Source organism: Parus major, chromosome 4A, assembly GCF_001522545.3.
Source record: "Parus major isolate Abel chromosome 4A, Parus_major1.1, whole genome shotgun sequence".
In the NCBI taxonomy this organism is placed as follows: domain Eukaryota; kingdom Metazoa; phylum Chordata; class Aves; order Passeriformes; family Paridae; genus Parus; species Parus major.
This window is the reverse complement of record NC_031772.1, coordinates 16,680,510-16,701,573: the sequence shown is the minus strand read 5'-3', so window position 1 is coordinate 16,701,573 and position 21,064 is coordinate 16,680,510. Positions and strand designations below refer to the sequence as shown.

The 21,064-nt window shown below is 49.4% G+C and overlaps 1 protein-coding gene across 2 annotated transcripts in view; it reads right to left on the bottom strand.

Moving 5' to 3' along the window:
* The window catches only part of LOC107203820 (gamma-aminobutyric acid type A receptor subunit theta), a 71,764-nt gene that overhangs the window by 25,900 nt on the left and 24,800 nt on the right, over positions 1-21,064 (bottom strand). For both annotated transcript variants that reach the window (XM_015626258.3, XM_015626259.1), the window contains exon 3: positions 19,062-19,129. In XM_015626258.3, coding sequence (XP_015481744.1) covers positions 19,062-19,129 — 68 coding nt within the window. The remainder of the gene's footprint in view (positions 1-19,061; positions 19,130-21,064) is intronic.

The window sequence follows — 21,064 nt, the reverse complement described above, 5'->3', positions numbered from 1 at the left end:
CTGCAGAAGCAGAATGGCCAGATGGAGCCAAGGCATGTGGGGTTCATAGGTTCAGGAATCAGAAGCAATGAGCCCGATTTTCCTCCAAGTCTTGGATGACGATGCCTTTGTTGTGGGGTTTTATCTGTCACTGGGCTAATATGAGGCTTTCCCAAACCACCCACTAATCCATGACACTCACGAGCCTGCTGATGCCACAGATATTACACAAACTGGGTTTCCCAGAGTCACCAGCTGACAGCAAGCTGGCCAATTCACCAGGTTCAGTGAAGAACTTGGAATTCAAACACACCTGGAGCTTGCACACCCTTCCAGCTCTTCCTTACAGCTGGGGCATTTCAGTGGGACAACACAGCTGGATCTCCCTGCTGCCTGTGCAAGGGGTAACTGAGAGGTTTCCCTCTGCACACACACACAGTAAGCAGAGCTCTCCACTGGTGCTGCTGGAGGGGCAAATGAGAGCTACAGGAAAATCTGACTTTCACTTGCCTCTAAGCTGACAGCCTAGACCCTCTCCACCCTGCACCAGCACAGCTCCAGCAGCAACAAAAATGCTTCCAAATGATGGATCCCACTGGGTCTTTGTGGAGAACCATAAAATGCTCAGGCCCAGAGTCTGGCCATGGCCACCACAGCTGGGGCAAGGATGGGAGAGCTTTGTGGGGAGCTGCCAAGTTAATCTGCACTGGGGGAGAAGGCAGGACCCACACTGGAAGGGGCACACACTGTGCAACCTCCTGCTTCATCTGGTGCCTGCTGGGAGAGGACAGACAAGGCTGGAAGAAGGGAGATACCACTCCTCATCAGAAACCCCCAGGTCGCACTGCACTTTGGAAAGTGTTCAGCATTAACCTGGGATTCATTTCTAAAAAAAAAACAAAGGCTGGGACAAGGCCAAAGGGGCTTTTGAAGGGTGGATATGACCAGAAATTGCAAGTCTCCCCTTGTTCTCCCTTTTTCCATCCCAAGGAAAGGAAAGCTTTGCAAAGATACCTGCAAACTCTGCCCAGCTGGGCTTTGCTACCAGAGCTCAGCTGGCCATGTCAGGCTGCCCCTGCCCTGCCCAGCATCCCTCTGTGGGAGGCTGAAATGCCAGAATCAACAGCTCTGGCCAGGGGGAGGCTGGGTTCCAGCCCTGCTGAGGCTCACTGACCTAAAATGCACGTGCCTCTTTGCTAAAAGGGCTTGTGTGTCTCCAAGCAGGCCTCTCCTCCATCTCTGCCCTCCCAGCAGTGGCCAGATCCCTCGGTTTGTCCCCAAAGTCTGGTACCCAGCAGCTCCCAGCCCTTTCCCTGCCTGCAGCAGCATCCCCGAGCTGCTGTCCCGTCCCAGCTGTGTGTGTGATGGCTCTGGGCACCACAGCTCCCCTCTGGAGCCCAGATCACACCTGAGCCTGCTGGAGAGCTGGGAAGCTGCTGAGCCTGGCAGTCCTGAAGGGATCCCTGCCCATCCCCGGCTCTGTGCGAGCTGCCAGCGCCAGCCCCCCCAACACCATCACTCCCCAGTTTTCCAAAGCCTTTCCAAAGCCTTTCCAAAGGCTCTTGTTCTCTCTCCTTCCTGCTGAGTGAGGCACACAAGACAGAGGTGAGAGCTGACAGGCACTTGTGGTGCAGAGATGCTCCCCTGTGAACAGAGCTCACCCAGAGGGACACAAAAAATACTGCAGAAGGATGACCTGGGGGGTGTTGGAATGATGGGGAGCCCTACCAGGACAGGAGTGCTAAAATCCATCTCCAGATGAGAGGATAGTGATAATTAGAGCCTTTCCTGAAGCTCATCTGAGACCCCACAACCAAAGATGGTGTACACTGAGAGCGGCTGGAATGCTGACAAGGCAGGGGCATGAATGGAGGAAGGTATTTCCTGCAGAACCCCAGAGGCAACAAACTCAGCCAAGCATGCACAGGGATTCCCCAGACTCTCAGAGGACAGGGCAGAGAAGTCTGAGGGAACAGCAGCTGAGTCACAGCAAGAAGGGAAATAAGCTGGCACCAGAGGTATGAATTCAAGAATGGATTTCCATTAGCTCATTTTCCAAACACCTTTATTAACATCTATCCTATAAGCTGCTTCTCCTCCTCCATCTCCCAGAGCCCCTTTTGGGAGTGAAATGCTCCTTTGGAAGCAAAGCTGGGCTGGCCCTGGACCCCTCCCCACTGGTGCTGGCTCTGTGCAGCCCGGGAGCAGAAATGAACTCACTGTCACACAACACCAAAGCTGCCTCTTGAGGGTCCCAGGTTAAGATGCCAGATCTGAGCATAGGAGCAAACACAATTGTGCAGAGGAAGGCAAAGTTTGGTGGGGACCAAGGCAGTGACTTGTGAATCCAGGGGAGGGGATTAATACAGGAGAGGAGCCGCTCCTGCCGTGGGGAGCACAGGCTGGGTGCTGCTGGAGCAGTAACAGACGGGAGGGCAGGAGGAAGCTGGAGCTTGGAGGTAGCAGGTATTATCTGAACCCACCATAACTCCCTGAGGACACACAAGAGTTGCTTGTGGGCCAGCCAGGGCTGTTAAATGATGTGCAGGGATGTGCCCAGAGCACCAAGGGACACAGCACTTTGGGTAGCCAGCTCAGGCTGGGAACCTGAACTTCCTTGTCTACAAATCAAAGAACAGCAAGGGGTGGACAGGAGCACTTAAGGCACCACAGGGCATCATGTCCCTTTCTGTCACTGCAGTGAGAGGAGGGATACAAAATGAAGGAGCCCTTCCTCTGCTGCAGTCCTGTGTTGGTGTGCAGGACACAAACATGCTCTGAACACAAGTGGAGCTCTTACAAATGTGTTTGTGCTGGTTGTGGAGTCACAGGTGTACTGTGTCAGACCAAAGGTCTTTATACAGTCATAGCCTGTCTTCAGTAACAGGAAAGAGAATGGCAGGGAGGAATATAAGTTTAAAAGGGTCTTTGTTGTGATACTTAACTCTACAGCTATTTGGACTAAAGGATCTCCTCAGTCAGAGCTGGTACCTTCTTAATTGAAGATCCTCAGTTTCTCTTGTGAGAGTTTATCGCATTTCTCAGCATATTCAACCTTTGGCATCTGCAATCCTGTGGCCTGAGTTCCACAGCTGAGTTCTTCACTGTATGCACATCACTTTAAACAGGTACAAATCAGGTTTTCTCTTTCCCAACTCCCTGTAGTGCTTGTATTAAGCCTGTAAACAACCACAACCTTGTGCTCTCGGGCTCACAGCGTCCCACCTCCTTTTAGACACTTCAGGGTTACTCATCAGAGCACAAATAACCACAAACACTCTCAGAAGTAGTTGAGAGGCTCTGAAAGAGGCAGGAGGCAGCAAGGCAGGGAGAACTGTTGCAGGGGTTAAGCACAGAGCAGAGCTCTGGCAGAGTTCAGCAATGGGTTGTTGTACAAGAATAGACTGAAGGCAAGGTAATGGAAATAACTTTCCACAGAGCCTGTGCAATTAGATGTTACAAAAGCATGAAGTCAGGAGCATAAGAGTATTTTGGAAGGTCTAAGCATTAATATGGAAAATAAATTCAAGTTGTTACGGAAAGGAACTCACAGGAATGAATAGCTCAAGGATGCTGAGCCTGCTGCTGCAAGGCTCCATCTTCCAACTGCTCCCATATTTGAACAGAACTCCCAGGCAGCTGCTCCCTAAATCCCCAGCACAGCCCCTAAGAGACACACATTGTGGGCAGGCTGGGTCAGATCATTTTCCTTCGTGCTGTGACCTAGAGAACCCTCAGCACTGAACCAGTCCAGAGGCAGAAGCGTGCAGGCTCTTTAGGGGCTCCACTAGACTCAGGCACCAGGACCAGAAATTGAAAGAATAATGTGTGTGGAGAGGTCAAATATTTGCTCAGAATACAGAAATTCTGGCAACACAGATATTGCCTGTGCCTGGTCCATTTTTGTGGATGACAAATGAGTTGGATACCTTTCAGTGGGGCTTTGAAAGTGAAGGTGACTGTTCCAGGCTGCTACTGGAGGCTGTTTCACCAAGCACTTGTAAGGAACTGGGAACAATAACTTTTCTGCAGGGGAGAGAGTGCACTGCTCTTCTTCTGCTGAGGACTCTGGGCATGAGGGATAAAGGAGGTTTTGCAACTCACCTCTAGCTCTGGCTGTACCACTTGACTTTTTTGCTGCCTGACTTTGATAAAGAACCTCCTTTTGGAGAAGCAACCAAATAAAAGTCTTTCCCTATATAAGCAAATGACATATGGTCTCCTTGTCCAAGATCACAAAAGAACATTAGGAAAGCCAAGATGCTCCAGAAAGAGGGAGAAAAATGGAACATCTGACTTAGTAAAAACCAAGCTGCCACTGCCAGAGACTAATGAACAGTTTGCTGGCTTCAACTTCTTTGATGATTAAACACCAGCTCCTGTTCCCGTCATTCTTGGGAAAGAAATTAAAGGACAAAGTAGTCCTCAAGTATGTTTCATTTGAAGGAGGGGATAGGAGAAATAAGAGGAATTGTTTTGAAGGGGAGAAGACAGGATCTGCCTGCAGTCAGCTGCAAGGAATTGGAGCGGTGTAAAATGTACAGGAATGTACAGGAACGTACAGGAATGTACAGGAATGTACAGGAATGTACAGGAACGTACAGGAATGTACAGGAACGTACAGGAATGTACAGGAACGTACAGGAATGTACAGGAAAGACTGAGCACAATGACCACAGCCCTTCCTCAGCAAGCTCATCAAAGACATCTACTTAGCCCTCACAAGGGATTGTCCATCTCCAAACAGATAAATCAAGGCTTTCCAGACCTCAATGTGCACCAGTTAACCTGCCATAAGTAAACACCCGCCTTTCCAGCCCTGGGACAGCACAGAGTCAGTTCAAAAATCTCACCTTTGCTTGGGGCAGGAGGCAGCAGCTTTTGTACTTACTGTACTTTTCATGGGGAGAGCATCCTGCCAAAATGCTGCTTTTAATTTCTGTTTTGGTGCAAGTGCCAGTGCCCAGCTTACAAGTCTGAAGTTCTGCATGACAGCTGTTGTACATAAAGTGACAAATATTTCGAGTACTGCCCTTCTCCCTATGCTTCAGCCTGGCAGGCAGGAAAGACACAATTTTTTTCCACTTTCCTTCTTTTTGAATAGCCATGCCAGCACTGGCTTGGGATTCAGGAGGAGCACTCTTCCAGCAGGGCAAGGAAGGGTTGGCTTCTAGGACATACTCTGTGCCCTTCTGTGCTGCAGGTCTGTGTGCTCTTGAACTCATTTTCTTCAAGACCTGAGAAGTACTTTGCATGGATATGTTCCTCTCACTAATCTGATCTACTTTTGTAGTAATTTGCATGTGTTTAATTGCTGAATGCATGACCAGAAACTGGGACAGGTGTCGGCAATACCCTCAACAGCTCAGGGTGTGCGGGGAAAGTGTGGCTTTGTTGCCCTATTTCTCTCCTGCCTGGCCCTATCCCTGCAGCACCTGGAACGGTGCTGGCCTTGCAGGTGTCAGCTAGAGGACACAGCTGGGTCCTGAGCCAAAGGGATCTGCTGTGACAAGGCCTTCAGAGTCCTGAGCCTGGACCTCAGTGCCCTGTCTGAGCAGGAGGCAGCACCACGTGTCACCTGCTGAACTGCCCCAGTCCTGCTGGAAGCAGAGAAAAAGAGGAAAGAGCCAGAACTGATGGGCACAGGGAGGAGCATCACCTGCTCTGCGAGCACAGGCAAAACAGCAACCTTGCTCAGAGTCACAGGCAGCAATCCCAAAATCACCACCTGCAGCACATCTTCCTCAGGCAAGCGCTTTGAGAACAATGCCAGGCACTTTCTACCCTTGAGCCATGAAATCTGTGAGCTGCTGCACACCATTCCTGCTGGGCTGCTCTCCTCACTCTGTCCAAGTGCCAGCAGAGCAGAGGGGACAAACCCAGAGCCCTTTCTGCCCCCAATTGTCCTGTTTCTGCACCACCAGCTGGATTGCTCTCAAAACCCAGCAAAGCCTGAGAAATTGCCTTTTCCAGAGAGTAGCCTCTCAATGGGGACACATTTTTGTTTCCTGTAGCTTGCCATGGCAAACCAGCACAGAAGGGCACGCTTTGGCCAGACACCCACCCAAGGGCAGAGATGCAAGGCCGTACATAAAGACTGGGAAATTCAGGAATTGGACCATTTTGGGGGCAGAAGGGGATGCTGTTACACAGTCTTCTAATCCTAGATGGGCTGGGAACCGATAGGGAACTCACATTTGTGTTTTGCTTGAGCATCAGATGTCTCCAAATGGCTGCTCCAAGCCTTCCCAAGTCCCTTCTCTCCCTTGCCATATTTACTTAAGGCAGAATCTTAACCTAGCCCCTTGTGTTAACTCTCTTAACCTCCCCCAGGCATGCAGAAGGCCACCATGCCACAGTGTGGGACACACAAGCATTCATGCCCCATCTCTGTGGAGTCCCAGAGAAGAATTATGATCAGGCATTGCACAGCTGGGAAAGGGAATCTGAGAACTTGCTTTTATTACAAGACACTTTTTGCTGTGAAGTGCTTGGTGATTTAAAACAGGTTATGCTGACCCACCACAGAAAACCCTGGTGCTTTCCAAGGCCATCTTCACCTTCCACTGTTGAGCTGCACTAATCCAGTTCTACCCCACTGCCTTCCACAGTGCTAGTGCCTGAATTCTCCCCTTCCCTCTCCTCCCTGCCTTTCAGCCTGTGCTGCCAGTGCTCTCCTGGACACACATATTGCCATATCTAATATACACCCATGAAAGCTCAAAAATGCTTTTAATAATTACTTGGTATTTAATTAAACATGCAACAACCAGCCTATTAGAGTAAATTAAATCTGAGTGAGATGTTTGAACGGTGACTAGTGAAGATATCAGTTTCTAAAGCTCTCAGAAGGATGGAGGAAGAAAACTGGATTATGTCAAGGGAAGGTAGATGCTGGAAGATGAGTGATGTTTCCTAAACCTTCCCTCCACATCTCTGGGCAAGTGCTAAGTGTGTAAACAGAGAAATTATTTTTTCCTCCCTGAGGAAAAAAATGAGACAGAGCTTGTGATTCCCTGTGCTGTCAAGACCTCCAGTGCAGTTTGGGGCTGCAGAGGTAGGAATGCATGTTATAAATAAAGCAATATTAGTTCTTTACATGGCAAAATAAAATGTGGTATATCCAGCTCTGAGCATCGAAACCAAGAGACTCTGCAACAATATCAAGGCACACAGGGCTTTGAAGACATTGTTTTAACTTAGGAAGGAAGGTTTCCTCCTTCAGGTTCTGAAAATTGCCAGGAAGATGTTATTTCCCAGGAGTTAGCCAGAGGCAAACAAATCCTTTAAATCATTTAAGACAACTAGCACCTCCTGAGTGAAACCATCACCTCAGCTAGGCTGGCACTGATTGGCTTGACCAAAAACTTAGACTTGTGTTTGTTTCCTGTAGAAAGTAAAGTTTGATCATGCAGGAAGGATGAAGTAGATGATGAAGAGCAGGGGGGTTCATGAAGAGATGGTTTCTGGCAGGAGGGGTTCAGTTAGGTCAGGCTTGGTCTCAGCACAGAGGATGGCAGCCCTGGGGCTGGAAAAGCAAGGCCTGCTTTTCAACAGGAACAAGCAAACTGGATGGAAACCATTTCAGCTGCAAACCCTCAGACTCCTGCAGCCAGAGCTCTGTACCTGGGGTGACTTTCTGCACGTGAATATTCTGTACATTCTGTGGCAGAATATTCTGAATATTCTGTAGCCCCTGAGGTGATTCCCTCCTCAGGGAGAGGGAATGGTGATAGAGGAAAGGGCCAGCAATCAGCTTTAGCAGCTGTAGCGTGGCCAGAGCACTGCCCAGTCATGCTAGGACAGCAAGAAAGGGCAGGGGTATCAATGGATCTGTTCTAGGAGAGAATTTCTACTGTCAAGGTTACTGGAAGTAGCAATTATGAAGGATGGGTGATGGATACCTCCTCCTCCATCCATGGGTTATTCCAAGGGATCCAGCCCAGGCTGAGGCCAGCAGCAGTGCCCACCACATGGACCAGGCTGGCCCTCTCCCACTTCATCCATCCCAGTCCTCAGAGTGGGATCACAGACCTGATGGGTGGGTGCTGGTGACACTGCAAACAGCATTCACACTGCAGCTGTACAAAACACTCTGATTCTGCTGAACAAGTCAAGCTTATTACAGGATGCATGAAGGCAAAGAAAAAAAGAGAGGTTTCAGCAGGCTGTGGAGGTCCACAAGCAGAGCAGGCTTTGACTTCACAGCCAACTGGATGGGGAGAACAAGCTGCAGTCCCTGTCCACGCTGAGTGAGTGCTTGCTGCAGCACCAGGACCAACAGTCCTGGAGCCAAGGAGCTCTATTTGCAGAGCTGGCAGGGAGCCCATGTGAGCTCAGTAAATAAAGTATCCAGATAATAAAAATACCCAAAAGCACTGTTTAATTTTTATTTTTTATTTTCCTGAGGGATCTGATATGGAGAGAAGCATGGGGCAAACCCATCCCTCCAGAAGAGTGGAACACACAGAACTGAAGGCTCTGATGGCTCACAGCTAAATACCTGGCACTCCTTCTTGGGGCAAACAGCCTTGGGACTTGGGATAACAAGGCTCAGGCAGGAGTTTCTGTACTGTAAAACCTCAAGTCCCCTTCAAGTCTAGCTACAAACTCTTGGTGGATAAAAGGGTGAGTGTTTTGTGTATCAGTGACCTAGGAAAGCATCAGAGGAGGTGGTCAGCGGCACAGAAGGACCAGGCTGCCTTCCCTGCAGTCACACTGAGGATACAGGAGATGCTGGGGCAGCCGGGTGCTGCAGAGGGAAAAGGAGATGAGATCCACCCTGCAAGCAGTGAGCATGTTCTGGCCTTGCTTCCCTCCTCACCAGAGCCTCAGATGGGAGCTCAGCACACCCTGGAAAATGCAGGCAGGGATGTATGGGACAGCATGCTCAGCCTGGTGACCCAGCACACCCTGGAACAGGCAGCAGGAGAGCAGCTGTGCACACCTGGGAGGGACCAGGGGATCTTGTCTTTTACTCCCTCCTCTGCCATTTTTTTTCTGGCTGGGGCTGGCCTGAGATTCTGTTTGTGCCAGGGCAGCAGGGACTACCCCATAGCTCACCCCACATGCACACATGCCCTCCTTCCCCAAAACGATCCCTTCATCTGACTAGAGGACCTCTCTGGATCTCCCAACAGCTCAGCAGACCCTCTTCCTTCTCCCATCCCTTTTCCTTGAATGTTCCTTTTTCTCTGTAGCCTAGCAACTCAGCACAGACTCAGAATATTAACATCTCCTGTCCCCACACACGATCTTCTCCAGAGGCCTGAAAAATGTGATAGCAGAGAGGCTGAGAGGGGTAGGAGCAAACATGAGAGATGTGGGGAGCGTGCAGGGAGCCTCTCCCAGCATTCAGAAACAGCAGAGCCATTCAGCTGTCGGATCTGCCACCTTCACTTAACATGTACATAACATATAGAGCTATTTATAGCTCCATTTATTTACATATTCAAATAGCAGCACGACACGCAAGCACTCGTATTTGGATTTAGGTTCTATATTGAGGTACTGGCACTCTTGCACAAATACATTCTCTGTTGCTGGGTGCTTTAAATGTATAGATGACAGGATGTCAGAAGGTCAGATGCTCAAGGTCTGATTCGGTTTTCAATCAAATCAGATGAAGCTTTCACTTGGGGGGAAAGCTACTTTAGCATTCTGCAGTAATCCTCTCCAATGCTGCAACATTGCTATTGAAACAGGTGGCAGTTTGGAACATTGCTCTCAAATAGAGCCAGCTTTTTAATACATGTATATGTATATAAAATATATATATAGGCTGGGGGAGTTTTGCCCATGTAAAAACATGAATAAAAATTTAAGGAGGGGGGGGTGGGGTGGGGTGTGGAATTATTCCAGGCAGTTTCCTGCAGTAGGAATTCTAACTACTACAGGAATGCTGGGGTGCAAGCTGAAGTGGTTCATACCAGCACCATACAACACTGACATGTTCAGAGCTAAAGATAACTCGGCTGCTAGAGGAACAGATGGAGCACTGCAATGCATAGCCCTGTTCAGCTGAAAGCACGCTGCAAACCATCCAGCCACAGCCTCTCCTCCTCCCCAGCACGACTCCTCTCCTGGCGTGGGGTGCACTCACCTCCCAAGTGCACACTGAACTTGGCCTTTTCTGGGAGTGCACCGAAACGGCCCCGCTTGGGAAGCTGCCCAGTGAGCCAAACGTGGGAGCTCTGCTTCTGAGCACCACAGCAGGGCTGGCTCAGCCCTCCAAGGCTTGGACTTGTCCTGGAGGACTCGCAGAGCTGCTCCTCAGGGAGAGCAGCACCGTGGACAGAGTCACAGTGGGGGATTCACGCTCTTGACAAGCGTTGCCACCGTGTTTTATTCGCGCTGCAAACCCCAAGGTCTGGGCTGGGAATTGACCAGGTCACTCCACAGCTTTCCCATAACCCCCAATTTCCCATTATGTAGATGAAGAGCATTCTGGAAACTCTCCCATTAAGATATCAGGTGAATGCTGAAACATGCCCAGGGAGAAAAAGGCAGAGTAGAATAGAAAGCTTCAGGGGCAAGAGAGAGAATCATTCCCTTATCCAGGAGTTCAGTGTTTCCTCAACTGAGAGCTTGCTCCAGCAAGGTTCCCACAGTTCACATCCACTTATGGCCAAATCATGCCATTTGGCCAACAAAAATATTCACTCAAGGTCATCATTGATGTTGAAAAAGTCACAGCCCATCAGCACAAGCACGGGGGAGCCCTTTTTGGGGAAGCCACGGAGCTGTGCCTTCACACGAGGAGAGCCTCAGGCTGTCTGGCGGCAGGACTGCTGCTCCCTGCTCCACAGGCACCGAGTCCTTGAGACCTCTGTCTCCAAAGGAATTCCTGGGGCTCTGTGCAGATCCAGCTTCCAGCTGGCCACAGCATTTGGAGAGACTGCATGGTGATCTTTGGCTTGTTACTTAGCAACTGGACTCTAAGTAGTAGTGAATTTACTGGGCTGTCACTGCAGTGGAAGCAGTACCGGGAGCAAGGGCACGGGGAGAGTTTTGTCATGGGAATGGGATAACTTGTGAAGTATTATGGAAGGCAGGCGAGATTTTTCCCTTCTACAAGTTGCCATAAATGCAGTAAATATTGACATATGAGTCACACTGACCTATTTTCTAGCTTTTAAGCCGGGACAATCTCTTTGCAACTGATTTCAGAAGCAGTGAATGGGGAGCACTTCAGGCCCCTCCACGAGTTCACTGTATTCTTGGCTGTTTTATGCAACCCCTTTGGAAGAACCATCCTCATCTTTCAGGCAGACAGGGGACCATTCCTTGTTTAACCTTGAGCACCCAATCCCCCCACCACCACTCTGCAGAGCACCCCTGAGGCCAGATGCTTTCCTTGTCCTCACACACGACCTCAGTCCAAGGGATGTTCCAGCACATCCAGTGGGAATTCTGTTAAAGAACGGCATTGTGTGATGTGAGCAGATGTTCACATCTGATCCTTGACTTTTGTCAAGTGTCAGCGACAAAAGTGCCCTTTTGACCAGAGTCAGTGCTGGTGAAAGTCACCCTAAGCCCCAGCAGTCACAGGATATTGCTGCTGCAAGGATAAAAAATCCTAACCACAAATCTAATGATGGCAGGTGAGGTGGGTGGCTGACATCAGCTTTGCAAAGTGTTTCTGGAGCTCAGTGGATTTTTACTCTTGCCCTCTCTCCAGACAAACCACAGAGCAGGCACTTGGGCCTCCTGCAATCAAGAGCATCTCAAAGCTGCCAAGTCCAGCGTGGTTTGGAGGTTACTCTCTACCCTGCCAGTCATCTTTTACTCCTCCAAACATCCCTCTAGCAGCAGGAAAAAGCATCAATATGCTGCTGCTTTCCCTCAGCCAGCCAAGTGGTCGTGTGTGACCTGCTTCCTACTGCTGGAGGAGCAAAGTGAGCAGGTCCCCAGGGTGACTGTGACTGATGGCAGTGTGCACAGGGACCTTTGCCTTCCCTGGTAACTCTCCCCTTCAGGAAAATGCTGCCTCACACGTGCAGAACCAGCACTCTTTGATTTCCCAGCCATCCCACGCACTGCAGCCCCACCCAGCAGGAGCTGAAGGGACAAGAGCTGTGTGAGCCCAGCTGTGCTGAGGCACCATCAGCAGAGGAAGGCACAGGCCCTGGCCAGCCCTGGAGAAACCTTTCCTCCCAGCCATCTGTGGCTATAGCCTGGTTTAGATCAGAGCACACAGAAGCCCCTTGTGTATAAAAAAAAAAAGCACATAACCCTCACCCTACCCATGCCCGTAGGGAAAGCACTCCCCAAGCCAGAGCCCTACCACCCCTACCATGAACAGATCAAGACTCACAGAATCATTAAGGTTGGAAAAGACTCCAAGGTCATCAAGTCCAGCCTTTGACAAAATACCCCCATGGCCACTAATCCACACCCCAGACTGCCAGGTCTGCTTGGTTTCTGAGCACTGCCAGGGATGGTGACTTCCCCACTTCCCTGGGGAGCCTGCTCAAATCCATAACCACTCACTCAGTGAAGAATTTTTTCCTGATATCCAGCATGAATCCCCTCTGAGTCCTTTTCCACCACCAAGGCCCCACATCACTCTCTGCTACCTACAAAATTTCCATCCCAGGAGCCTCCAGCAATCCAACAGGACTTTATCCCCTGCAGCACCATGGCAGGGCACCATCTGCAGCTCAGCACCAACGCTGCCTCCTGGTTTTCCCATATTTTGGCAGTCCTAAATATTCAGCAGCCATGAATGCCAAGATGTAATGTATACACACACAGAGAGTTTAGATCCCACAGCATCACAGGGCTGGAGATACCCAAGGCTACAGAGAAACGTTTGCAGCACTGGAGTGTCATGTCATACTTGTATCTCACAGCATGCAACTCCAGAAAACTCTGGCTGTAGGATTTAAGTGCTTTGACCTTTGCTTTTTAAAAACATTTGGATACCCAAGGACATAGCTCTCTGTATGTCATTTCTCCATTGAAAAGAGACAGCAACAAAACAGAACGTTTTCAATTAAGAGTAAGGAAAACATTGACACATTTGAAGAGAGTAGATGGTACTAAAAGGCACAGCATAATAGTAGAACTTTCTTCTATAAAATCTTGGTTTTTAAAGCTCAAGACATCTGCACCAATGGAAAATCCTTTTCAAGGGCACATTGCATTGCAGCAGGGTTTGTCCAGTATTGCAGGTGTACATATATTCCAGTGAAAACAGAACTGCAAAGCCTGCTCAGCACAGATTCCACCACAAAGTCTGTTTCAAGCATGCCCAAAAGATGGAAAATTTGATGTGTTGAGAAGAGTGATGCCCCAGTGATGATGGGGTAACAGGTTGTAGGATGAACTATCCTGGTCAAGAACACTCTTACACAAAACCTTCTTGGAGTCCATGCCATTTTGGGTTAAAAGCCAAATGAAAACCCTTGCAGCTCGTGGCTGCATGGAGACATGCTTTACATCTCTCTTGAACAGGGAAATCTGCCAAACCAGACAGCTTGTTTTTCAAGCAAGCTTCCAGAAGTTGGGAAATAAGAGCCACGATGCTTCCTGCCATAACCTCCAAGAGATCCAGTGTTGTATGCCAGCACCAGAGCAGTCCCTCCAACAAGGCACAGCCTGGCAACAAGGGCACAGGGCTGGGAAGCAGTGAGCCATTGGAAGAGGCTGCCCAGAGAAGCTGTGGCTGCCCCTGGATCCCTGGAAGTGTCCAAGGCCAGGTTGGATGTGATTTGGAACAAGCTGGGTTAGTGGAAGGTGTCCTGGTTTGGAACGAGGTAAGCTTTAAATCCCCTCCAAGCCAGACCATTCTGTGATTCTCTGAAATAAAACATCAAGGTCAGCTTTGCCAAGCACCCTGCCCTGACCCCTAACCCCTCCCCACTGCAGCCTGTCCCTGAGGAGAAAGGAACAGGCAATCCCACAGGCATCCTTCCTTTCACAGCCCTATTCCTGCAAACATTTCTCTCTGGAAGCCTTGTTTCCTACACTAGCCCTCTGCAACAATCCTCTTGTAACTTTTCAACTTGTCACCAGGTTTATAAAACTTTAAAGCTGGTGCTATAACAAACTGAAATGATGTTATTGCAGATGTAGGAGAGCATCTTGGGATGAATAAATTATAGGAGCCACAAAGAAATCATGACTATAATGGCTGGATGCTCCGAGCTGTCTACGGTGTGCAGACACAGGAGGGAGCAGGTTTAGGACTGCACAGATCATAGGGCAGGAAAATTGAAGCGTTATGAAGGGTAACCTCCTCTAATTTCAAATGCATACAAAACTTCTGGTAGTTTTCCTTATTGAAATAGTTCATTAATACTTCAAGGGAGTCTGAACTGTCTGGTGCTGGAAATTTATGTCCCCAGAGATTGCCTGGAGAAGGAAAAGGCTACATTGGGAGGATTAGTCCTTGTCTAGGGACTATATTCTGTATTCTACCATGCAGGAATATACAGCACACCCTGAACAGGCCAGTCCTCAGCTGCATGAAAGGACATCCAGCAGTGGGGGGAGAGACTGGCAGCTCTTTCTGAAGCCATTGGTACTGGACACCAGCAGAAATGCACCCCCTGGGCAATCTGGCTGAAGCAATCCCTTAAGGTGAGCGACTCTGGGCAGCATCCAGGCCGTGAAGCACAAGGACAGACACCCACAGGCTGCTGGAACTGAGTGTGACATGAGCTCCACACTGCCAGAGCTCCTCATTCCCCTGCTCAGAAGCTCAGATTCAGGTCTCTTGGTGTGGTAGCAGGTTACTGAGGAGCTGCTGGGCTGTTGCTGCTCCACTGCCACTGCATACCAACAAACACCTGCAGGTTGTTCCCTTGATGCCTTAAGGTTTTAGCTTCTATGTTTTTCAGCTCCTGTACTGCATTAGTGTAAAACTGAACTCCATGTAGAGTGTTGGCAAGCTCCCTCCACAGTTTGGGCAGACAAAACAATCCTTCCAGGCCTGAGAGCCAAGGACACCTCCCAGCCTCAGGCCCCAACAAGTATGAACAAAAGGGAATTGGGGGCAAGCAAACTGGGGGAATGTGACTTCATTACCTGAAGCTGTAATTGGACAATTAACCTCTCATATGCAAATAGAACAAACTTATATCTGCACAAAAACTGGTGACCATCTTGGGTGCAGCCTCTGTGAGGCTTTTGCACTGCCCAGGGTGTACCGCCCAGGGTGTACCTGTTAAAGGCCTTTAATAAATCCCCACTTTAGTCTGTTAACTCTGTCTGCCTCTGCTCTAGGCAGCCAGTCCAGGCACCACCCTGCTCACTGCAACTCAATCCCAGGACACCTCGAAGGAGATGGGCTGGCTGAGTTATCCAGGAGAGACCATCCTTGTGTCCTTCATGGGTCACCTGAGCTCCTCAGCAGCAGCAGGAGACATTCCTCTTCTCAGTCTGCCTCCAAATCCCCAACTTGCAGATTCAAACAGGAGATGAAAAGACTCCAGCAAGGCCTCTCATCCTCATGGATCAGCACTTCTCAGAGGGTCTGCCACTCAAATGTACCTGTTTGGCCTGGCCCCTGGCATCCTTCCCCAGCCATTTCAATGGATATCACTGATCTTGGCTCAGAAATAATCCTTCTAATCACTGACAAGAACAGAGGCTGCAGCTCAGCGTTGCTTAGCCACGCTAAAGAGGGTGCACAGCAAGAGAGCATCACTCCAGAAAGTGAGCTTGAAAATATGGCTGACCACACACAGGCAGCAGCTGCCATGATCCAGGAGGTGGCACTTGCTGAAGTAAGGGCTGCACTTTTGGTTTCTCAAGGCTGGGAGATGGTTACCACTGTGTCCATGAGCATCCTGCAGTCTGGCATGGCACAGGATCCAGGAATGGCCCTCAGGGAGCTGGAGGTGCATCAGCTCTGGGTGTCAGAACAGACGTGGCACCAGCAGGCAGCTGCAAAGCATTCTGTGTGTCAGAGTGTCTGGGAACATCCAGCACAAGGACATTACTGTGCTGCCTTTTCAGAGAGCCCTGTGCCCTCCAGGACAGGAATGTCACCACCTCCTCACTTCGGGAACACAGCTCCCATGGGAGTGAGGGCAAGGAGAGCTCGTGGATGGAGCTGGATCGCTCCCCAGCACCCCAACCAGCTGGACCCCTATGGAAAACAACTTCTGGAAGCATGCAGTGTCTGGTCACTCACAGCACTTGTTCCCCAGCAGCAGGCAGCCAGCAGGCGCCAGGAGTCCCAGGGAAAGGCCTGGGAGAGCCAGGGGCTCTCCTCAGCCTGCCCAGCCCCAGCACCAGGGCCATTGTTCCCAAAAGGATGTCTGAGGATTAATTAATTATCCTACAAGGGGCAGTAAGTAATAACACTCCTTGTGGAACAATAGAAGCTATTTGGTCTCCATGACAACCCAGCTTCACTTGTGTGCCTTTAATTTATTCATTGCACAGCTCCTTTCCCAAGCACACATGATGCCAAAAAAATGCCTTGTTTTTCTTGCCAGTATCCATGTCCAGAGCAGGGGTAAAACACAGCCCTTTCCCCGGGGCATCTGTCACACAGAAGAATGATGCACATGAAATCCCTTCAGCCTGGAAACTTACATCACATGAGAACTCTTCTGCTCCCTAAATGTTTGTTGTTTAAGATGATTCTGATTTTTAACCCCTCTTTGAAACTGCCCCACCATGGTGCTCAGAGATCTTGATCCTGAATAAATGCTCACCTACAGCCACCTCATCTCCCACCCCCAAACCTTTCTACACCCTTTCTCCCTGCCCCATCTATGCAGAAAAAGATGGGCAGGGGATGATTCTTGTCAGAGAGCCAGGAGGGATAGTCAAAAGCCCAGAAGTGATGTTCCTTCACATCCACAGGAGTGTGGCATGGACAGTGGTGCCCAGCCATGCCACCACCACCTAAGCACTCGGTGTCCATCACTGTGCTGCCCAAACTCTGCAGGATCCAGGGCAGCACGTGGGTGAAGGCCTGTGCCAGCAAATGTGGGCATCACAGGGGGATTCTTGTTGCTGTTTCTCCCCTGGTTCTGTGCCAGAGGGAAGCAGGGGCTCACTGGAGAGGGGAGAGCACCACATTCACCTGGCAAGGGTTGGAAGGTGCTGCAGGGACCATGGCTACTGCCTGCCTGGCCACAGCACTTGATCAGCCCTTTAGCCCATGGACACCTCTCCAGTGGGAGGTTCATCCTGCATCAGCCTCTGCAGGGCTCAACTGCCTTCACAGAACAGTTTGGATTGCAAAGGACCTTAAAAATCATCTTGTTCCAACACCCTGCCATGGACAGGGATGCCTTCCACTGTCCCAGGCTGCTCAGAGCTCCATCCAGCTTGGCCTTGGACACTTCCAGGGATCCAGGGGCAGCCACAGCTTCTCTGGGCAGCCTGTGCCAGGGCCTGCCCACCCTCACAGGGAAGAGCTTTTTCCCAAGATCCAATCTGAACCTACTCTCTTAGTCTGAATCTGTTCCCCCTCATCCTGTCACTCCAGGCACTCGTAAAAAGTTTCTCTCCACCTTTCTTGTGGGCTCACTTCAGGTACTGGAAGGCCACCCCTAAGCTGGCTTTTTTTCCAGGCTAAAGAATCTCAACTCTCCCAGCCTTTCCTGCCAGCAGAGCTGCTCCATCCTCCTGATCCTCCTCCTGCTGCCTCCTCCAGACTCAGCCCAACAGGTCCCTGTCCTTCCTGTGCTGGGGACAGACCTGCCCAGGCTCACAGAGCAGCTGCTACAGGTAACCTGAGAACCAACCCCTCACCCCCTCCCAGTTGTGTTTTGAGAGTCTTGGTCTTAAGCCACAAGTCCAGACCCCAAATTGTCTGTTCTGGCTCTGGCAGGAGGGTGACATTTGGTCCAGCATCCCAGAGCATCCAGGTCCGAGTTGAGCCTGGGGGAGGAGATGACTCAAAGCTGAGTTGTGGCCTGACAGGCAGGATAGATGGAACTAGGTTAAGCCATCTGGCCCTGCTAAACTGAGCCTAAACTCAAGCACAGCTACCCAATGCCTCTGCACCCAAATCTAGGGCCACTGCCACTAGTGCCACTGTCACTTGACTGAGGTGTCACAGGTCATGCAGAGAATTGGGGTTATTGGTGGGATGGTAACAGGGTCAGCAGGAGAAACTTCCACACAGGAACATGAAGGTTCAAGGTTGGCTCTTCCCCCTGGGTCATTCCAGTACATATTCAGGCTTTCCAGGCAGTCTGGAAGCAAAACCAACTGGTCAGGTTGTGTCACCTCCCCTCCACAGAGCAGCAGAAGAGCTGCTGGGCTGGGGAAACAGGGCAGGAGAGGCCAGAGAAATGGGACAGGAGCAGTGGGAAATCAGGATTTTAATTGACTTGAACTGCAAGAGCTCCAAACCAGCCCAGGATTCTCCTGCATGGGTCAGGAACTGGACAGGAACTGGACAGGAACTGGACAGGAACTGGACAGGAACTGGACAGGAACTGGACAGGAGGCTCCCACCAGCTTCCAGCTCCACTCAGCCTCTGGGAAAGGAGAAGAGTCTGGAGGAAAAACCTCTGGGTGGGGGGAAAGGCAAGTTTAGGCAATTACAACACAATCTATGTCCTCTGTTGGCTTCTGAGGGACAGTCCTGGGTGTGAACCTAAACCATGATCAAAGTAATCGACAAATTTCATGGATTTTAGCCCAAACCATTGCCACCTGAGCAGATTTTTTGGTTTTTGTTTTGTTCACATTGGTATGAAAAGCTCCAATCTATCAATGCCACCCAAAACCAGATTTTCATTAGATGCCTCTCTTTCCAGCACAGATCTCCAAGGAAATATTGAATTACCACCAGCAAATGAAAACTCACTGTTTTGAACTTGGCAGGGACAAACTGACCATAAAGCCATCTTTGTATCTACCAAAAATTACAATTCACATCTGCTTTTTTAAGGCATAAACTTTTCTGACTTGGGGAGGAGTTTGTAACCAGCATAGAAGGGATAAGAATCTACTCTGGATGAGATGCCACAAGCTCCAGAGGTGCCAGCAGAGATCCAGATCCCTCCAAGGATCCATTGCCTTGGAAGTAAATCCCAGCCAGAAAATAGAAGAACAATTTATCATGTTTTTTAATTTATTTTCCTCTTTCTTTGCAAACTTACCATGTTGACTTCAGAGATCTGGTCAATGCTGGAGATGTGGATGCTCATTCCCACTGTGACAGGGTTACCTGAAACACAAATAGGCTGGGTTAGGACCATATTCAAGCCCTCCCCCCTTATCTGCAGTATAAGAATTGCCTAGAAATGCATGGATTTGATTTTAAGCAGCCCCACAATCCCTGAGTATCATGGAATTGAATGTGCTCAAGTGATTAGATTTCTTTCACTCCCAGACTCACCCCAAGGAGTAGTGCAGCCTAAGCTTGATTTTTTTTTTTTAATTCCTGGAAGTTAATTACCCCCTAGTAACACAATTATCTCTGGTTATTCCAAATAATCCCTTCAGAGACCATCACCAGGCTCCTAGTGGGCTCACATGAGGTGGTCCTGATTGACCATACAAAGAGCACAGCACCCAAGGCCACACAAGCCATGGGCAGGAAACCTGCTCCAGCTCACTCCTCCATCACTCCACCAGCTCTGAGCACTCAGTCTGAAAATCCCAAGTGAGTTTGAATACCCAAGGCACCAGACAAGTGCAGGAAACAGATCTGTGAAGTGAAAAAGCAGCATTTGTATGGTGGCTTTTCAGAGTAAAGCTCGGGTTACAGAACAGGACAATCCCTGCAGTGGGGTTTAAGCCACGTAAAACAATTTACAGCCAGATACACACCCACTGCCAACCCCAGCAAAAACCCTCCTGTAGCTGGAAATGGGGTTTTCACGTTAGTCCTCCCCTGCTCAAGCTCACAACACCAAATCCCACCCCAAGAAAAGCCCCTTTCCTCAAACATGCAAGGTGGAAAATAATCCCTTACAATGAAGCACTGGAAAGGGAAAGACAAGCAGTTGTGCCATTCAAGGTATTAACTCTTCCATGCACTCATTAGTAGATCTAAGTGCTGAAATATTTACAGATAATAATGAAATGGCTTAGAAAGTAATTAGGAGATTGGGGGAGAGGGGAGAACCACACAACTGGAAATGAAGTGATTTTTTAATTATGTGTTACCAGAAGTAGGGAAGCAGTGTCATTAGGGGTGCCTTGTGATTGGGTGTGCTGTTCACCAAGACCCTCTGCTGCAAATTAAGCAGCATTATCCTTTAATGGAATATGAACAACACTGAAAACATCAGAATCAACCACTGTAATTAGGCCCTGCTATGCAAATCTCCTTAAAGAGGCAGAGCAGGCTCCAGCACCCCGGGCTGGCTGACAGGGTGCCCGGGGCTTGCTCAGGAGACCTCGTGGAGCCTCTGAAGATTCCCTCACAGACACACTCCCAAACACATCTTAGCTGTGCTTGTACCTTCATCCTTCACCAGGGAGCCAGGTGGGAAAAGAACCAGCAGTCACACCAGGGAGAGACCATTCTCCAGCAGCCTCTTTGTGCCAGAGGCTGACACAGGCACAGCAAAGCTTTTAAGGAAGTCTCACTTTGATAGTTTGTCTTTTTTTGTCCCAGGAATCAGGGCCTTGCGATAGAAGCCATAGCAGGAGGAGGAAGGCAGTGCTGCCCTGAGGATCTTGCAGGCTAATTAGTTACAGGAGGAGAGTCAGGGCCATGCACAGGGCTGCAGCAGAGCCTGGGAAATGCCAGATTCCCATTCCCAAGTGTTATAGATACATTTTATATTGTTGGCTTTTTGCAAATATTAAAATGAATGTTATAGGTATAAGGTTGGAAAACTTCATTATATTAATATAGTTCCTTCTATTTCTGTTATTGATGAAACTTAGAGACAGTGGTATAATATACATATATGTTGAGCTATGGCATAGTATTAAAACAAAAACTATTTTTGTTTGTATAACCCAAAGACTGAAAAAGATGGTTAGAGACCCCCTCTATTCTTATATTATTTCATCCAGATGAGGACAGCAGTGACCAGAGCTCTGGGGGAGGAATTTTTTACATTTCTGTTATCAGGGAATGTAAAACTCAGTGGAGCCAAGAAGATTGATTTATTGAGAAGGGGGCAAGTCAAAAACTAAACAAAGA